Source organism: Apostichopus japonicus, chromosome 9 (assembly GCF_037975245.1).
Source record: "Apostichopus japonicus isolate 1M-3 chromosome 9, ASM3797524v1, whole genome shotgun sequence".
Lineage (NCBI taxonomy): Eukaryota > Metazoa > Echinodermata > Holothuroidea > Aspidochirotida > Stichopodidae > Apostichopus > Apostichopus japonicus.
Genome location: NC_092569.1, coordinates 16,607,472 through 16,629,211, shown reverse-complemented (window position 1 = coordinate 16,629,211; position 21,740 = coordinate 16,607,472). Strand labels below are relative to the sequence as shown.

At 33.2% G+C, this 21,740-nt stretch overlaps 1 protein-coding gene across 1 annotated transcript; it reads left to right on the top strand.

Moving 5' to 3' along the window:
• Nucleotides 1-1,384: 1,384 nt before the first annotated feature.
• Nucleotides 1,385-18,387, top strand: LOC139973911 (fibrinogen-like protein A). Its single transcript, XM_071980797.1, has 4 exons — nucleotides 1,385-1,388; nucleotides 1,816-1,988; nucleotides 2,307-2,577; nucleotides 17,961-18,387. The coding sequence occupies exons 1-4, from the start codon at nucleotides 1,385-1,387 to the stop codon at nucleotides 18,209-18,211; spliced, it is 699 nt and encodes a 232-aa protein (XP_071836898.1). The 3' UTR covers nucleotides 18,212-18,387.
• Nucleotides 18,388-21,740: the final 3,353 nt, after the last annotated feature.

Sequence of the window (21,740 nt, the reverse complement as noted above, 5' to 3'; positions counted from 1 at the left end):
GTTTTCATTAAAATATGTCACGGCTTAACGAAAGTTCTATATACGTTAAAAAATTGAATAGTTATACTGTGTTAGAATAGAATGTTGTAATAGTGTCTCTTGATTTCCCGTAATGTTTCATACAAAGAAGCTAATATCTAAGTCAAACAGAGAGATCTTAATACGAATATTACAGAAACCTCGTCACACGAGTGGTGTCAAAGTAAATGCCTCTCTATCAGTGAAATGATTAAGATGACCTAATGGTGATATAGTTAATGATCCCTGATTTCACTTCATTGGACTTTAACCAAAGATTAACAGCAACTTAAAAACACTTTGGAAATGTATTGATTTCGGCGGTAAGTTCGCTTAAAAACGAGTCCCTCCCGCCTATCGGAATGTTCTTTGAGTGACTTTGTTGACTTTTATATTTTCAATTTTCATATCTCCGTTAGAATCTTGGACGGGAAAGTTCTGGGAGGAACAAAAGAAGCACTGGAGGTAAGAAAAAATTCTCATTCATTTCTTTTTTTCAAGGAACTTTAACATGAATCTTTACAAAAACTACGCGTTTTAAAGAAGGACATTACAAGTATAAATGTATATTTTACTTTTTTTTCAATTTATAGGTACCCATCGATATATAAGATTTATTTAACTTCATTAATCATTTATATCATTGTTTTTGACAAACAATTATTGTGATTTCTGCATTTTTGACATACTTTTGTTCCGTATGCTGCTATACTTTCGTTTCGTGATGTGGTAATTAAATAAGCACCAATATCTACTACCTTATATCATCATCTACTGGTTAATATGTTTTAAATGATTTCTTCACCTAAAGACGTACTGTGGATTAGTTAATTTGGTTACAAAAAATACTGTAAAACGAAATTTGATCCACTTTTAAAGGTGGCTGGAAACAACTTATATTAAAAAACTGAGAGCCTTTTAACGTTTCTCGCGGTGGTCTAAAGGAGACCAACATTTTTCGATTAATCTTAAACTAACAAAGCTACTAGAATTGATCGGGATTTTTAAAATTATTTAACTGCATTTAAAATTTCGGTATGAATTTAACTTAATTTACATTTTTAATTTGGGCTTTATTTCCTTTAGTAACTTACTATTATAGAGATACCCCTCGGTATATAAATACATATGTAGTATTCATCTCACTTAATATTCAATTCCGTTTGTAAAAAAAATATCATCATCAGTATCATCAGTATAACAGAAACGTAATTAATCAGTCATATTAATGATCTTAATTGACAATAATGATGATTTCTGCTTTAGTAGTCTTCACATGTTTTTGGTTAATATGCATTTATACTTTCTTGATGTGGTAATTAAATATAAACTAAGACCTGCCACCCTTAATTCTTTCTTCACAGAAATGCGTACTTTGGATTTTGTAATATTGTTAAATAAAACAAAAATCCAATAATCGAAAAGCAACACGCTTTAATCACTGGCTGAAAAGTACCAACAATTATTTTTTTTCTAAGGTTTGTCGCGGCGGTATAAGAAGACCAACATTTGTCGTTTAAACTAAGCAGAAATAGTTACCAGAACTGATCAGGATTTGTTTTTGATTATGTTACTTCATTTAAGATTATTCTGTAAATTTGTTGTTTCTTTTTACGATTTTACAATGTGTACTTCAAGGGTGTTCTTTCAAGCAGAGAAATGTATAGAAGATTTATGTTTACTATTTTGACAAACATTTTCTTCTGCAAACCGTAATTTTTACCTTAATCGAGAGTCAGGTAAACGGGACATCGAGTTCGGTAGTTCACCCAAAAAGTTTTTCTTTCATTTCTACAGACTCTTCCTACTTTTTCTACCAAGAGCCAGAATATCCTCGAGATTGTAAAGAAGTTTACGACCAATGTGAAGGGAGTACCTCTGAATCTGGAGTTTATCTAATTAAGCCAGATGGAGCCAATGAACCTTTTCAAGTTTACTGTAATAACTCAATTGACGGAGGAGGCTGGACGGTAAGAACCTAACATATTACCCTTAATTAATTTCTATTTTGCGTGCTTGCTGAAGTATGTGTATAGTTATATTTTATTTGTTCTCTAAAAAGCGATTTCTTTGCAATCTTCGCAATAAGAGCATAAAATATATGAAAACCATGTATTCCGTTAGAAAAAAATCTAAGCGGTGCACAAGCTACCGTATCTGTTCAACGTAATACGAACCATTAAAACACTAACCACACTGATACGCATCAAACGCATCAAACGCACATCGCACAAATTGTACTTTATGTTCAACCAAATATGTCATGTTTTGTTTTGAAACTTAACCAGGTCTTCCAACGCCGGGTCGATGGTTCTGTAGAGTTTTACAGAGACTGGGAAGAATACCGAGATGGCTTTGGTTTCCTAAAGAGGGAATTTTGGCTTGGCAACGATAAAATATCACTCTTAACTAACCAAAAGGATTACATGCTTCGCATTGATTTAAACAACGTGAATGGAGATCCCTATTTTGCGAAGTACGACCTGTTTAGGATCAGCGATAAAGAGACTAAGTATCGTTTAGTTGGCCTTGGAGAATACGATAGCTCCAGCACTACAGGTACGTAAATATAAAACCTCGTGGAATTTGCTTGTCTTTATCGATACCTTATCAATGATATTTCAAAGTACTGAAGATTAGCAAGAAGTTTATTAACGCCTCTACCAAATTATACATTACTACCTTGATCCATTACCTCCCTTTCTAACATTTGTCGTCAAATTAACCCGTGTATTTAGTTTGTCAGTTCATTAGCCGATTGTAACCATTCATCAAATATGAAGCATATACGCAGACATTTTAGAAATTATCAGCTCAAAAACGATATCTACAATTACTGACTATTTTTCTTCAATTAGTACACTGTTTGTAATCAAATCGGAAGAAAGCTGGTCAGGTAGAATTGAGTTTGGAATATATATAGATCAATGCGAAATTTAAAGGTAACAAACACTAGGCATATTGGGAAAATGTACCATTTGTGACATTAGGCAACGTGCAACCCACATGTATTATTACTATTATTACTGAATGTGTTCCAACAATAAAGGTAGTAAACTCTGCATAGACAGATGACAAGATATATAGTTACTTAAAGAGTCGCTATAAGATATGATTATATACCTAGAATGTTCTTCGTCAAATTCATTTCCCGTGTTATGTTTTTTTTTACATTCTGAGTGTCAACTAGGAAGTAGAGATATAGGGAAGTGGAAAGATATTCCAAAGTATGATAGGATGGGGTCCAAAAAAAAGTACTTGTATGTGTACTTCACAGCGAGTCTTGTTTTTCATAAATTTCATCCTATCACTCCCCATCACCTATGTCCTACCCTGCTCTCATATAGTCATACCAATAAAGCCCTTTATGAAAGTAAAGAAAAACACAAAACAAACAAAATAAGAATAAAAAGGGAATAAAACAGAAGCAAAACACCTTGTTATTCTAGAAATGTAAGATATCTGTATATATATATATATATATATATACATATATATATACATATATATATATATATATATATATATATATATATATATATATATATATATATAAATGAAACAACCGATGACAACAGAAACACATGGTTCTAATCTTTGTCATTAAGTTTAACAGTAATTGTAAAATTTATCCATGTAATTAATCGCTGAAATTGTTAGAAACTTGGTTTAATAAATGAAGTTGAGGAAACAAGTGTGATATCATAGTTTTACTGTATACTAAACAAAGACATATCAAAAAATATTGCTTGATTTTTCCACCTATCGCTTATAACTTACTTTGGGGGAATGCAAAGTCAATACAAATTGATCCAATAATGGCGATTTATAGAAAATTAGACATATTAATGACAGCTGTGGTATCACATCTGGATACCACAAGTACACTCTGAGGCAAATCGATGTAACTATCAACATAACATTTTAGAAAGATTCTTACATATTATATTGTATAGCTTGTTCATTATCTCCAACAAATGTATCCAGTATTTAATGAACGTGTAAACAAATAATAAAATGAAGATTCCTGTCTACTTCATCTCGATTTTGTGTTTTCCTTTCGCAGCAAACGACAGGATGGCGAATCACAGGAACCAATCTTTTTCGACCTTCAATCGCGACAATGATCCTCGCTCTGATTATCACTTCGCCCAGTATTGTCACGGAGCGTGGTGGTACGGTAGTTATTGTTATTATTATTATTATTATAACTATTATTCTAACCTAAACGGATTGTACACAGCCGGCAGTACTGATTACAAGAGCATACTCTGGTATAATCTTCCAGGGAGTAGTTACAACATAAAATACGCTGAAATGAAGATACGTCCAGTGTAATACATCGACCATAAGCAGCAACTAGGATGATCACCAACAATTGTATCATCGTCATTTACTCTAGACAATAATTGAATAACCGACTATTACCATAACAACATATCTTTATGACTTTTATAACATTGAATGATGAATATTAAAGGAAGATGAATATAATTATTTCCAGACTCGTCTATCTTGAGTTTTTTTCATTGTGAACCATTGTGGCTTTTATCGAGCTTTTTTTTGATGCAAATTGTATTGTTTTCTTTACTAAAATGAGATTGACAGTAATCGAGAATAACGCCCAATATATAAGCTACACAAAAAAAAAACCGTTATCCACAATGACTCCAGTTTGCAGGTTTTGCCTCGAAGCAATCTTTCTCTCCTCCACCCCTATCTACCGTTCAAGAACAATAATATTTCACTTGACCGCAGCCCTGCACGAATTCACTTATTGGTCACACCCCACCCCCACCCCTTGCCCCAGCTACTACGGCCCAGTACAATAAAAAAAATGTGTGGGGCCAGTGCTGTAACCATGCAAGAATTCGAGTTACTTGTTTGGAGTCAGCGATAGAATGTAACGTTAGATCTAATTACCGTGAAGTGCATAATTACTCACAAACAATACATTTCCGTACATGCCAGGAATATTTTCTTAATTTCTCATGTAGTCCTATGACATCGAATTATCATTTAAAAAAAAAATCAATCAAATCGATAAAGCAGTCCAACATTCTTTCCTTCATTCGCCAATTTTCAACGTAATCCTCAACGTATACACGAACATATCTTTTAAAGTAAGACATTGTTCTCTCACCGTATGAACTTATTAATATATTCCATACTAAAGTATTCAATTCGTCCCGATACATAATAATCGTATCATGATCACAGGCAAGAAGACAAGAGGATGTTGTTATGTTTGAGTTGAAACAACATATAAAGTTGAATAAGTAAAGCATAATGCTTTTATGACTTGTTGAACTCAAAATACGTACCATGAGTTGAAAACATCTCATTTGCCAACTTATATCACTAAAGAGGATGAATACTTATTTAAATCTACTTTCTTGTCCTTACAACTTCGTGTAAGATCCTTCATCGAGCACCGACTCTTGAAATTGCTAATTAAAAATAACAAAAAGCTAATAAAAATGTAATGTTTACCTCATTGATACAAAAAAAAAAACAATAATTGCGCAATTTTAAGCGCTGTCGGGAATGCTCATCTACAGAGATTCAAATGACTATCGAGGAGTCTTTCGTTTTCTTAATTACATTTGCATCGTCTTGACGTTTTTTACTGTTTGTGAAAAGCGCCCTCTATTAAATCGTGGCTTCAGGTGTCGCACCACAATAATCGTTCCATTGAACTTTCAAGACCCGCTCGGAGTAATATCCACATTTAACCAAAGAATTTCTAAAATGGTTTATATCATCCGACATTCTCCCTATTTTAAATTATTCTTTTTCACATAAAGGCATGCATAAAGATATATGATGGTACCTGATATTATGCTAAAACAAGCATTACATTTGGTCATTTTAGCTTTTTTGCTGGTGTGATACCTGCAAATGAAAACTATCGACTGTATTTAGCCTCAGGGGTTCCAATAGGGATATCTACAAACACGCCTAAAATTAACAGCGAGCGCTGTCATATCGGTCTAACTAGTTCCACGAAACTTGTCAAGTTGCAGTGACTGACTGCGGATCATAACAGTACCTCGGGTTGATCATTAGTAGTACTAACGATTTTGTTCGTATTAATTGATCTTCAGATTCGGCTAAGGATATTTTGAAATTGCATTTGAGCGATGATAAAGTGAAGGAACTACAACTTTACAATTAGTTACAGGATCTCGGGCCTTCAACCTTGGATTCTTCAGATATTGTTTGTAAAACATTACTCGGGGAACCACCCTGTACTGATCATACTAGGCGTTGACCATCTAAATCTATTCGCATTCATAGCCTGAGAGGTTGCGGAATGAGAAGCAAAATAATATTCTACCATATCATATCAGGAAATTTGACATTTTGTTTTTCATGTTTGTAAACTAAAACTGAGGAGATTGGTTCTATTCATTTACGGGCTTTACGATTGTTCGTAATACGAGGCCAGCGAACAAATTCCGATACGGTTGAATTTTCGGGATTGTATTGTAATTAAATTCTCTCTGTCCGGCAATTACCAAGTACTCTAAGATATCTCGTTTAGATGAAACATTGTTGACAGCGATTGACGATAGCGTGGTTGGTTAAGTGATTGTGGGTGGTACCTACATACCACACGAGAATTCTAAATACCCGGATGATCCGGATTTGTTTGATGTCATCGCCAACGATTGCATTCTTTTCAAATTTATATACAATGGTGCCTTGATCTATCTCGTGGGAGATTCCTATACAATAATGAACACGCTAAGTGACTTATTTGACTCTGAAGAGTTTAAAATGCATGGAACTGATTCCGATACTTTATACAATGATTTGAACTCCAAATCCGATCTTGATCTATAAGATATTTGCACATCTCGGTACAACCATGGGGATAAAGTTACTAACAACAATGGTCGTAAACTTTTTGAGACTTGTTAAAGTTTGGATTTACATATAGTTAACGATAGAATTGGAGAAGATAAAGGTAATGGAACTTTCACATGTGGTTCTACACTGTAGCTTATGCAGAGGTTTTCCCACAGTGGACGAATTTTACAGTAGACATTACGGTAGATCATTTCATGTGATTAATGTACACTTTAAAAAATGGATTGGCGGCTAAATTACCAACTTATAAGAGTGGAATCTCTAATATTAACTTATAACTTTCATTTGGTCAAAACAGTCAGAAGATCTAGTGTAGTCTTAGTTTTGCAACGGACCCTTGATCAGTTTGTACTGTTCATAAGAGGCAAACAGTACGCAGTATAAGCTAAAGTAGGTTATAACACCGTAACACATGTTAGACTTGTCAGCAGATACTACTGTGCAAAACTTACAAACTGACGTTGTAAAGATGGTTCAACATGCAGATTTTAAGCGTTTTGCAGTTAAGTGTCTTCCAATAAATGTAGACGAAATTATTGGCGAAACCTTTAAAGTAGTCTGGTTATCCAGTTAATCATTATGCATAGGATGAGAGTGTTTAGTATTTTCTGTTTGTAAGTGTACTGCAGTAGCAACTAGTCATAAATGTAACAGATGTTAAGAAATAATAACACACATCAGTTTTAACTAAGAAAAGGGTACTCACCTTTACCAGTTTTAACCGATAAAACAATCAGAATCGAGGCAAAAAAATACTTCGTGTAAATCTCATTATTATCGTAAAAGGATCGCTTTAGGCAGAATCTAATTCGCAATACCTTATACAACAGGAGAAAAGAGTGCTCATGATGATTCCATACTTAGTCCGGATTTCAAAATATTCGCCTTAAAATAGTAGATTGTTTGGAATGCGCCTTTTAATGGTAAATTGTAACTATTACAGCATCTTTTTATATAGTTATAATTACTAAACGAACATAAATTATTTAAAACCTCATAAAAAAAGCAACGTATCCGTAAATGATATACAACATGATTTGTCGGACACACAAAAACAAAACAAAAACAAGATACACTGTAAACCAGTTATATATGGGAGCCCTTAAAATTGTAACGGTTAGTTTTTCTATTGTGTTTTGGGTTGCATCTAAGCAACTGAAATAATGGTCTGCATGTAGAGACATTTTAATTTATAAACCTAGTTGATTGAAAGGGCTCTTTCTCATACCAAACAATAAGCAAAAGACAATGTTCGAAGTGGGTGATTCTATTAACGGTATAATGTTATAGTTCATATTAAGATGGTTACTCAGCATGTCCGTGATAAAAGTAATAAAACAAAGTTTAACACATCGACGATAAATGTGTCGTTCTTGAATAATTTGGTTTCCTATATTTTGAATTAGAAAGTGCGCCCCTTTTTTCATACCCACTTAACATACGTAGTATACATACATAGCATGTATATACAATAATCCAAGAAGACAATTATGGACAAGGGAGCTAGAAGACGTGGGAACGAGTGAACAAGGGAGCATATAAATTTCATTTTTTCCCATCAGGCTGGCGAAAAGAAACTTGGTACGGATGAGTTTCTTATAGATGACAAAAATATATTACAAGCTTAAAGGAGAGCTTCTTTACTAATTTGAAATATATATAGACTTGGCAAACTCCTAGGATAATCAAGGGGTAAATGAGGTTACTGATAAAAGAAAAATTGTTTCCAAGCATTTTAATAAAACTTGCCAGCAACTGTAACCGTTATCGATATATTGAATGCTGAAATTGGTAGTAACTTGCCAGTGGTATAATAACTAAACATCTTCATACTCCAAGTAAATGTAGAATATTTAACCAATTTTGAACGATAGATACATACGTACGCTAAATGTCGTTTATAAATAAATTGGTATTTTGCAAGATGACTGTCATTACAGACGCACAGTGATTGTCATTGTTTGCTTCCGAATTTTAAACTATGGCTCGATCACTTTCTTCTGAAATTACTATTACTTTGTGGCACCTTATGTCGGGGTGATGGAGTCAGTTCTACGCAATAGTCATCTGGGATAATGTGGGCCTTAGTCATGTTGAATTGCTCGAATAAACGATACTTTTCATCGACGAAGTGATGATCGCAGTCACAGTATGTCGAGTAGTGTTACTATGACTAAGTTATATAGTAACTATACTTGTTACTCGAACTACGATTGTGGACATTGGACGATACACTATTTAGGCCTAGGCTACATCTCGTCTGTATACATTACTCAAAATCGAACGCAAGATGGCTACAAGGTAACTTAAGTTATTTTTCTTTAAATTTCTGGATAATAAAGTCCAGTTCAACCGTTGTAATAATATGAAAATTATTGATAGTTTAGCAGTTTCAGCATATACCGTACGCCAGCGTTGTTTTGTGTGCAGCGGTTCTACGAGAGAATCTGCATAGCGGCAAGTCTAACTCTGCCGAGGTGCATGTGTGACGTCATGCAAACGTTGCATCCTGGGTAATATCACAAAAACATGGCAACTTGTAGAGAACGTTAGTTGGATTTTTTTTTTAATAGATATGGAGGTTTGATACTGTTAAATGGTATCCTAAGACTTGGTTGTAGATATATAGTTCAATTTCCCACTGCTCATGGGCTCTACAGGAGTTTCCTTAACATCATTAAACTATTGATGGTAAGCTGCAGGAGACGAAACTCGGTTAATTGAAAGTAGTACGTTAGGATTCAAACTTACGAAGATACTTATAGGTGAAAGGTTAATAAGCTGAGTGTAATATATATGCGATATAATTTGTGTTATCGAAAGAGATATTCTGAATTGGTTAAAGATTGTATATGAATGTAATATAACTAACATGACCATTAAATTGACATCGCATTACGTCTATACAATTAATGCTATAAAAATGGACTAATAGTAATTATCATAAATGTTACTCTTTAAGGGACAATAGAAAAAACTGTTAGCTTATGTTTTTATTTACGTGATCATCCGGGTTATAACAATTAGTATAAATGTAAATGGTTAATCAGCTCTTCGGTGACACGTGTCAACAACCACGTCATAGAACGTAGGGTATGCTCATAAAGTGGTTGAACTGGTTCGCTGCCAGAAAGTTTACTTCATTCCTTCTTGAGATTTGTGATCGTTAAGACCAGAAAAAATCGTCAAGATGCAGTTCATTCTAACATTTTGTGTTTTGGGACTCTTCTCTCAACTTCCAGCTTTTCAGGCAGAAACCGTAAGTTTCTTTTATCTTTTAACAAATTCAAGTTGAAGTTAAATATTTAATTGTGATAAATGATTTTCTAACTCAATAATTTTTAAACTACATATGATTTTCAGTTTCTCTTTACCATGCTGTTTGACATTATTGTCGGTGTGCACAATAAAATATAATAAGTTTAATTACACCATATCATTAATATGGATAGGTTTGAAAGGGGGTCTAAATATCAGTTATTTTCTCGAAACAACGATAAGAATTCCTTTTATTAACGAATACAATAAGCAATTTAAAATTGACAATGACTTGCCCATATTTCGTCGAAACGATCACGTTTCAAACGGGTATTTAATTACATCGTCCAACATAGCAAATAAACTATGACAATTATTGGAAACAAAAAACATGAAAATAGTTATCATATCTAAGGATATAACTGTGGATTCCTTAACAAAGATTAATTGAAGTTTTTCCTTGAGCCATCGTTAACTGGCTTCCAATCTAGTACATCAATCCTATAGTACAAACATAGTTCCAATATCCATTTTTGGCAATTGAAATATATATTTAAAAAATACATGACGGAAGGTGACTTGCTAGATACATGATACAGTGCAATACCAATAACTTAATGCTTTGAAACAATAGTAGGAACTATTTGAACCATTGATAAAATTTTCTTAGTAATGGATTAGGTAAGTAAGATTAAACGGTTAAATGATGTCTTAAATAAAAAAGTACTCATAAACCATAACAACTTAAGTTACGGGAATGATTTAAGCGATTATCTTTTATATATCAAGAAAATGAGATCCAATAATTTCAAATGATTAATTTATATTCCGTTAATTACATTTAAGACTAAAGCAGATTAAAAGTAGACAAAAAAGAATAAAGTTGTCTTGACTTGTTTAATTGTGTAAAATATAAACAAAGCAACGATTTTAGCCATTGTGAATATCTACTCAGGATACCCACTATTATATAAATGTATTTATTCTACCGCAAGACTCATTGTTTATATCAATCGACACCGTAGTTTGTTTTCTCCTGTGTTTTGAGCGCGTTCTTTCCTTGACATCTCACCAAGGAATTCTTGATAGGATTTCTTTTCATAGCAGTTGAAAAGTTGAAAAGAAAACATATCGACTTTATTTCATCAAGTTTACAACAGGAACTTCGGATATGTCTGGCCAAAGTCCCGCATATCAGTGCAAATGAATATCAAACAATCTTTTTTCAGGGGACTGAGTAAAATATCATATTTCAGTCTATGTTTCATGTCACCGTTGTATCGTGTTTAATAATTATGGCCTCTAAAATTTCTCTCAAATAAATATGTATTTCCCATTCATTGGATATGTATTATATATTCTGTTGGATGTAATTTGGTAGCGAAAATTATTTACATGTTATGATAAATGTCGCTTTTACCAGTAATCAGTCCTTAACCTGTAATTGATGATATTCTTGGATAGGCATTCTCTTTTTTGCGCCAAGAAATATATAAATTTGACAAATGTGTTTTCACTGATACCTTTCCAAATAACAAGTAACTTCATTAAGGAATCAATGAAGAAATCAAAATAGTTAAAAACTTGATACTTAAATGTCAGTCTATTACTTACTGTGAATTACTTAGGAAACCAATAAATTATTACTTTCAACAAATGTTAACGCTCTTGACACTTTGCTGCCGAATCTCAGAAACTCAGAGCAATCGATCAAACTTAAAACGTCTCTATATTCATATTAAATCTTGTGGAATGATGCCTTAGAATCATAAGTTATACTCATAAATCACAAACACTTGATGTAAATATTGAATAGATAATATTCGATGTGAATCTACCAAGTACCAGTACATATATATTAAACAATCACTCTATATTACTTTCGTCATATATTTCATTAATTAAACTTACCATAAACACAACCCAATATACCAAGGAGAGAATAACGTTGCTTCGGCTTGTTTAACTCTGTAAGTTAACCAAAGAACAACATTTACCAAACTTTTAAGTATCTAATCGGGACACGCACTACTGAAAGTTATATATTCTACCGAAAGACTCAATTTTTTTTTATTAAAAATAAAAAATAAATTGTTCTCTTCCGTGTTCTTAGAGCATGTTTTCCTTGACATGACATCGACGACATAGCGATGGAATATCCAAATATTTTAATAACAGTTTAAACAAATGACAAGAATCACTCATTGCCTTAAACTGTGTTGTAGTGTTGAATATAAACGTCAAAAGTACGCCGTATTACTACAAAGGAAAACTGAACAATTCGTTTATGACTGAGACTGGTTAAAATAGCATATTAGGGTTTATAGGCTTAATAACATTGTTGAATCGTATGTATTAATAAAGGCCTGTAAAATATCTCTCAAATAAATATGTCTTTCCAGATTTATTAGATTAGATTAGGATTTGTATTAGTGATTCTAATGGAGAAACGCTGCTAGTTTATGTTAACGAATAATTTTTTATATAAAACATTCAAAAAGGATTTATCTTTGGAAACATTTGAAAAAAATGGAGAAGGCAATAAGGAATCCATTTCAATTTTTGAACAACACAGAAAGCGAATATTACAGTTGATGATAAAATGTTGTCAATATCAGTGCGTTGAAGTTTTCCAAGTTCTTAAACACAACCTTGCTTAATACGATGCATTCCATATAGCTTTAATTGTAGCAAATTAAATCTGTTGTATAAGTTTATGAAGGAATTTTTTTAAAGTATTCTAGATCATTACTAACAAATACATCATATGTGTCATAAGGCCAAACTGGTAGAACTTACTAAGCAAACATAACCTTGAAGGGAAGAAACGGTGAGAGTACCTTCCGTACTTAGTACTATTTTAGATAAATCTCTAAACTTTCTTATCAATGTAAATTATGTTTCAAGTTGAAGCTGGGCTATTCATTCAGCTTATTCTGAAAAAAATAATAATAAAAGAACAAGGTGACATGACAAAATGCAGAAATGATACGAAAGCGACTTATTCAACCAGGATAATTCGAGACGCATTTGTATGTACATGAAAGTCAATTCGCAATATTTTCATCAATCCTTAATTTCTAATTAAACGATAATAAATTCAAGTAAGCACTACTATAGTCGTATTTCCCTTTACTACACAAACACAACATGACCATTAATATGAGATATATTTATGAAAATTGTGAACGTCCAGAACGAATCATATTACTTTCTCACTTCATGTCGCGAAAATTCATCGCCACATATTATTGTTTTATCTAGGTTATTCAATATAAGGGCGGGAAACAGGACAACAATAGCAATGAGTGTGTAACTTGTTTCTTCAGTCATTCTGTCATCTTAATAGTTTCAAAAATAATTTGAAAAGTTTCTTCAAACATGTATGCCAAGAAGTAAACAGAACGACAATACACTATCAAATAGAAACACATTTTGTGTTCATTAAAATATGTCACGGCTTAACGAAAGTTCTATATACGTTATGAACTGAATAGTTATACTGTGTTGGGATAGAGTGTTGGAATAGTGTCTCTTGATTTCCCGTAATGTTTCCTACAAAGAAGCTAAATATCTGAGTAAAAGAGAAAGATATTTTATACGAATATTACCGAAACCTTGTCACACGATAGGTCAAAGTAACTGCTTCTCTATCAGTGAAATGATTAAGATGACCCAATGGTGACATAGTTAATGATCCTTGATATCACTACATTAAACTTTAACCAAAGATTAACAGCAACTTAAAAATGCTTTGGAACTTAATTGAATTCGGCGGTAAGTACCCTTTACAAACGAGTCCCTCCTGCCTATCGGAATGTCCTTTTAGTGAATTTGTTGACTTTGATGTTTCAATTTTCATATCTCCATTTTAGAATGTTGGACGGGAAAATTCTGGCAGGAACAAAAGAAGCACTGGAGGTAAGAAAATGTGTCATTCTTATTCATTTTGTGTTTACTATTTCAATGAACTTTTACATGAATCTTTAACAAAGAAAAAATCTACACGTTCTAAAATGGACATTGCAAGTATGAATGTAATTTTCATTTTTTTTTTTAAATTTAGAGGTACCCATCGATATATAGGATTCATCTAACTAAATAAGTTATTTATATCATTGATTTTGATAGATAATTATTGTGATTTCATCTTTGTTTTACATACATTAGTTTAATATGCTGCTATACTTCCGATTCGTGATGTGGTTATTAAATATGTACCAATACCTACTACCTTATATCATCATCGAGTTGTTAATATTTATTAAATACTTTCTTTACATAAAGACGTATTGTGGATTGTTTAATTTGGTTACAAACACTACTGTAAAACGAAAACTAACCAGCTTTTAAAGCTGGCTGAAAACAACTTATAGTAAGCAAAACTGAGAGCCTTTTAACGTTTTTCGCGGTGGTCTAAAGAAGGCCAACATTTGTCGATTAATCTTAAACAAACATAGCTACTAGAATTGATTTTTTAATTTAGTTTACTTCATTTAAAATTTCTGTTTGAATGAAACTTAATTTACATTATTAATTTGGATTTCATGCCTTTAGGAAACTGTTATTATGGAGATACCCATTGGTGAATAAATACATTTATTGTATTTATCTCAATTAATATTCAATTCCGTTTGTAAAAAAAATTGCTATCATCAAAAACAGTAATACGGGAACGTAATTAATCAGTCATATTAATGATCTGAATTGACAAAAATGGTGATTTCTGCTTTTGTAGTCTTCACATAATATGGTTAATATGCATTTATACTCTCGTTTCTTGATGCGGTATTTTATATAAACTAAGACCTACCACCATTATTCATAATTCTTATTTCACAGAAAGGCGTACTCTGGATTTTGTAATTTGGTCAAATAAAAATTATAAAAAATATCTAAAAATCGAAAAGCAGCACGCTTTTAACACTGGCTGAAAAGTACAAAATATTAATGAAATTGTTTTAATGTTTGTCGCGGCGGTGAAAAGGGGGCCAACATTTGTCCTTTATAATTAACAAAATAGTTACCAGAACTTATCAGGACTTGCTTGTTATTCTGTTACTTCATTAATTATTATTCTGTTTATTTGTTGTTTTTTTTTGCGATTTTACAATGTGTACTTCAATGGTGTTCTTTCAAGCAAAAAAATGTATGTAAGATTTATTTATAATATTTGACAAACATTTGTTTTTCAAACGGTGATTTTCACCTTAATCGAGAGTTAGGTAAACGGGACATCGAGTTCGGTAGTTCACTTAAAAGTTTTTCTTTCATTTCTACAGACTCTTCCTACTTTTTCTACCAAGTGCCAGAATATCCTCGAGATTGTAAAGAAGTTTACGACCAATGTGAAGGGAGTTCCTCTGAATCTGGAATTTATCTGATTAAGCCAGATGGAGCCAATGAACCTTTTCAAGTTTACTGTAATAACTCAATTGACGGAGGAGGCTGGACGGTAAGAACATAAAATAATATTAGCCTTAATTCATATCTCCTTAGCGTGCCTGCTGCAGTGTTTTGATATTTTATACTTCATTGGGTCAGTAAAAAGCGATTCCATTATACAGATTTTCTGTGTTACAGGTGCTTATTCGTTCGACAAGGGCTGCATTCTTTATTCATACCTTTCAATTTGATTTAATTCTCAGGAAAACGTTACTTAGTGTCAAATTTACTGTATTAGATATTGTTTCTAATAACGCTTAAAATAACTTCACGAGTAACCTTAATAATCCTAAGTATGATTGTTTTCTCTTATAGTGTAAAGTTTTTTGGTGCCTCAAAATGTTTCTATAGCCATATTACTGTTCGCAATATGGGCAAAAATGATATGATACCAATGTATTCCATTTGAAAAGAAGAATCTAAATGGTGCAAGGGTTACCGTATCTGTTCAACGTTAGACGCACCATTAAACACTAACTACACTAAGGCTAATACATCATACCCCTCAAACGTAAATCGTTCACATTGTTCTTTATTTTCAACCCAAATATGACATGTTTTTGTTTTAAAACTAAACCAGGTCTTCCAACGCCGGGTCGATGGTTCCGTAGAATTTTACAGAGACTGGGATGAGTACCGAGATGGCTTTGGTTTCCTAAATAAGGAATTTTGGCTTGGCAACGATAAAATATCGCTCTTAACTAACCAAAAGGATTACATGCTTCGCATTGATTTAAACAACGTGAACGGAGATCCCTATTTTGCGAAGTACGACCTGTTTAGGATCAGCGATGAAGAGACTAAGTATCGTTTAGTTGGCCTCGGAGACTACGATAGCTCCAGCACTACAGGTACGTAAATATAAAACCTCGTGGATTTTGCTTGTCACCATCAATACCTTACAAAGGACTAAATATTAGCAAGGAAATTATGAACGCCTCTACCAAATTATGCATTACTACCTTGATACGTTACCTCCCTTTGTAACATTTGTCGTCAAAATAACCCGTATATTTAAATTTGTCAGTTCATTAGTGATTGTAATCATTCATCAAATATGTAGCATATGCGCAGACTTTTAGAAATGATCATCTCAAAAACGATATCTATGATGATGAACTCATTTACATGTCTATAATAACATTGCATAAATCTGCAACGATACACTGCAAACCTCCCGGGCAATGGCCGTTATACTATACTTCTGTTGTTATAAAAAAAAACATCGGAAGAATCCAACACGTCAACGCTGTCAGTCTGAACATACTGTTTTAATATATCCATAAATCTTAATTATATTTGGTTTATTTATTATGTTCGAATGTGAGATTTAATAAAGTATACTTACATGTGATAAACGATAAATTGGGAGCTAAAGCGTAGACAGCCGGCGGTCATAGACAATTACTGACTATTTTTATTCAATTAGAACACTGTTTGTTATCAAATCGGAAGAGAGCTGGTCAGGTGAAATTGTGGTTGGAATCCATGATCAATGCGCACCTTAAATGAACTCAGGTTGAAAGATATACCTTAAATGAACTCAGGTTGAAACACTTATACCTACAGTGACATAAGGCATTGTAATTGATAACAACAAACCTATTCCAACTTCCTTGTCATCTGCCCATCATCCCATAATTTTTTTTACCCTCTCTAATAATTAAAAAGACCTCATATCCGTTCCAATGGAATCGTAACGAAAATAGAATAATAACAGAGTAAAAATCTTTAAAGACTTCTCAAACAATAATACAATAATTTGGTAAATAAAACCATTGATGAAAAAATAATGTTCTTCATAATTGGTTAATTTAATTTTATATACGGTTCCCACATACCGGTACCATTGTCGTAGCAACGATATAATACTTGACATAGACATAATGTGTATCATAAAGTAAAAATGAATCCATAACGTGTGATGTGAAAATTGGATACTGACAACAAACTGGTTTAAATTTAGCCATTTTGTCCCGTTTTTATTGTTTGTATTAATTGACGTTGGAAAGGGTTCCAGTATAATCGTAAAGAAATTGTCAGTTTGCAATGAAAATATATCATTGTGTTCTTATAATGTTGGGAAAAAAGCACAAAAGTATAATAAAGCAAATCAATATTAATTTGGGTTTCATCTAAAGGCACTAACAATTCCTTCAAGCGGTGTATACAACATTTATTTGGGAATTAATACAAATTTAAAAAAAAACTGTTTGTTTAATTTGACAGTGTTTCATTCATCAATAATTCTACATAAATTATACTATGAACCGTCTCTTAATTTATGCCGTGTGGAAATAACTGAAAACTATTTTAAATATGATCATGCATTTTATCTCCATCTCGTGTTTTCATTTTCACAGTGAATGATAGAATGGCTTACTACAGGAACATGTCATTTACTACATTCGACAGTGACAACGACCTACATAGTAGTTATAACCTGGCCCAGAATTATCATGGAGCGTGGTGGTACAAGACTTATAACTATAATGTCAATCTCAACGGACTTTACTCATCCGGAAGTACTAATTACAAAAGCATCCACTGGTATAGTCTTCCAGGAAGTAATTACAACATAAAATACGCAGAAATGAAGATACGTCCAGTGTGATACATCAGCCGCAGACAGCAACATCTATCAATGAGTGCTTCTAGAAAAATGAACTTACAACTTTCGAATACAATGAACGAAAATTTAACTTGACGAACAACTTTAAATATATCTCTCTGTCAAAACCGATAACTGCTTCTTGATAATATTTTTTGAATAAATGTCAGGTAATTATCCACCCTGAGTGTAAATCCTTTGTCCTGTGTGTGTTGAATATTTAAACAGCAGTAAGCTGATGACGAAGATAATAATGTTAGCACCTTTAATTGAAAGCAGCTTGCCCCCTCCCCCCCCCCCCTGTAGAAAATAGTTACTCTGATAAACATTCATGATATCTTTAAAGGCATTGAAGACTCGCCCCAAACCGCGTGCGGCCATCTGAAAAAGTTAACTTCCCGTTGCTTGCAAGTGACGTTTTGTTCGTGTCGCTACAAAATGCAGACAGTACAGTAATGAAACATGATACCTTGTTATCTTTAGCTGGACCCGAGATGTCCATCGCTGTATAGTTTGTACACTGTGCTGTGGGTATTGACCGCAGCTGTATGTACTGACTGTAGACTAGTCTCTAATTACCCATGGTAGCAAGCTGTGTGTGTGTTTTGGGGGATCGATGGTGGTGTCTAACACTTCTGTTACACCTCATTCGAACCTAGGTCAGATTACCGGCATTAGACGTTTCTTTTTGCGCGAGTCTTCACACCCTTAAAGGTTATAGTGAATGTAACTGTTAAATTACCATACAACTTACCAAAGTGTAAGTAATAAATAACCATCCGCCTAAGTATCAATAAATTTGCCAAAAATAACATGGAATTCAAAAATCATTCAATATGATCATGTTTATATTTGCTTGTTTCTGGATAATTGCATTTTAGAGTACATTAACGATTTGAACATAATTGATGAAATTTCATCACTTAAGGTGTATTCCTTACTCCACATAACAAAACGAAACTCATAACATGGGATACATTTATTGGAAAGCAGCCAGTCTATAAATTTCTTTACAAAAAAAAACGATTTTGCCTATAAGTATGTATTTTACATCCCTTACCACTCCCCCCCCCCTCCCCATAGATACAGAAATAAAGACACGTTGACACACCTGTGAATATGATCCTTATTAAGGTTAGTATCAATATAACTGTTAACACAGTACTTGACAGTTAATCGTAGTAAACCCTTTACCATATAAAATGTTGATATAAATAGTAATAGATAACCATCCGCAAGAGCATTAATTGATTTAGCTAAAACTACATCGAAATGAAGATATCATTCAATATTAAATACTAAATCTTGTTTATCTTTGCTTGTTTCTGGATTATTGCATTTTAAAGTACATTAACATATCGAACATAATTGAGGAAATTGTGTCGATTCAAGGGATTTAATGAACAACCTTTCGGCTTCGTCGCGGCTAAACATTTTCATTTGAGAATATAAAATTACGTGCCATGTATAGCCAACGTGCCAGTTACCAATACAAATGTATAGTGTCTATTGAAACAGTAGTTTAACAATTAGTATGTGTGTAAGACAAAAGGAGAATTATTTGAAGTAGACCCAGCTATTTCGGAGTTTCAAGTCACAAGAAGAGCAGAAATATCACGTGTTAAAACCTTGAACATGCTGGACTTACATTGAAGTTTGGTGAGCGTTAACTTAGCTAAGAAAAACATATAACACACTTCTTCCATTTGAGGTAGGAGCGTAATTTATAATAATCGCTCACAGAGACCATGCCCTCACCCCCCCCCCCCCCCCTCCCCATCTCTACCTTAGATGGTCAGTCGGGGTAAATGGATCATTCGTGGTACTTTCCTTATTCAGTTGGAGAAGAATTGAGTTACTTCTATACGGCTGTCCACCCATCTTTTTTTTCAATATCATACGAAATATTTGTTAGCAAAAACTGGCATTTAGCACTACTTGTATTTATTTAATTTGTCTTAATATGTATCAGAATGCACTGTTTGGCGTCTGAATTGTTCATTCTTTGATTGTTAAAAAACAACAAAATCCCTGAACAGGAGACGGCTTTAATGACACCAGGGCAGCACTCCTTCCTTTGTGGAATCCTCGATTCACCACTGTCCCATGCAAGTCACTACCCAAGTCACTGGGGGAATCTTTTAATTTATTATTTAGCGTAGGGTTCCCAGATGGAAATTCAATACATTTCGTAAATTTAGAGGGGAGGGATTTCGTGAATATGCCATATTTGTAAAAGATACTTCAAGGTTTACAAAGAGAAATGTGACTAAAAATTCCATCATTTGATTATCTGAAACTCTTGTTTTCTAATTCAATTGATAAACCAGAGCGATCCCGCAAATGGCTTTTGAGTTCATCCGTAGGTGTAGCAAATGCGCAGACGGGGCGTCGCATTACCACTGTCGATCACAATAGCAATAAGTAAGGAGGAGGGGGCAACCTGCATCTTACCCTACCCCTGTTACTAAACAATGTCATATTGTCACTCGACCTTCATTTTTATAAGATTGTTTAATAGTCATAACATCAGACAAAACAATAGACAAATTTGCAAGTTTTAAATTCCGTTTTAGTTTAGCTCTAAAATTCCTGGTAGCTTAGTTCTTTGCTTAAAACAAAACTAATTGAAATTAATTTATCTTACCAAAGGGTTTTAACCATTCAATGCTTTATATACGCCGCAACACGACTACTTTCCGTAATTTGCCAATTGATTTACTTTCATATTATTAAACTTGTGTATTACATTTAATGTTAATTTCAAACCATGTTTACTTTGCAGAAACTCAAATGAATATTGAGTGGTCTTTCCTTTTATATCATTACCTTTGCAACAATACAATTACCAATATAATAATAATAATAATTATAATAATAATAATAATAAACCAAATGCAATTCGTATCGCCGTAAGAATATCACTGTTTGAGAAGAGCCCCTCAAAAAAATCAGAGCTGCAAAGTATCGACAGCAGTAAGCACTTGAAAATTCAATGGGGCTCTCCAGCCACAACCATACTTAATAGAGGGCGCTATTATATCGATCCTATCTAGTTCCTCGAAACTTGCACTGACTTGCATTGACTGACTGCAGATCATAACAGTACCGTAAGTTGAACATTAATATTATAAACTATTTCTGGAGTAACTATGGACTAAGAGCTCTTTTGAAACATATTTTCGAAAATTCCAGTTACACTAACTGTTTTAAGCATTTGTGTTTACACAGAGCACTTGTTTTTCGTAGGCAAAAATGCACACAGGTGGAACCTTTAACAAGACAATATGAATGTTACCAAATTTCCCACTATTTTATCTGTATTTGAAATTGAATGCGGTTAGTTAGATACTGCGATTTTCATATCAAACATTGTCAAAAATCGAATAGCATATTAGAAGCCCGTTATGCAGTCCATTATAAGCACAAAGTAACCGATCCCTAACTCGACAACTTTTTTGGTACGCTTGAGTAGTAAATAAGCACAAATCATGACGATGGGCCTTTTTGGTAAAATGTTGGCCGATCCGAA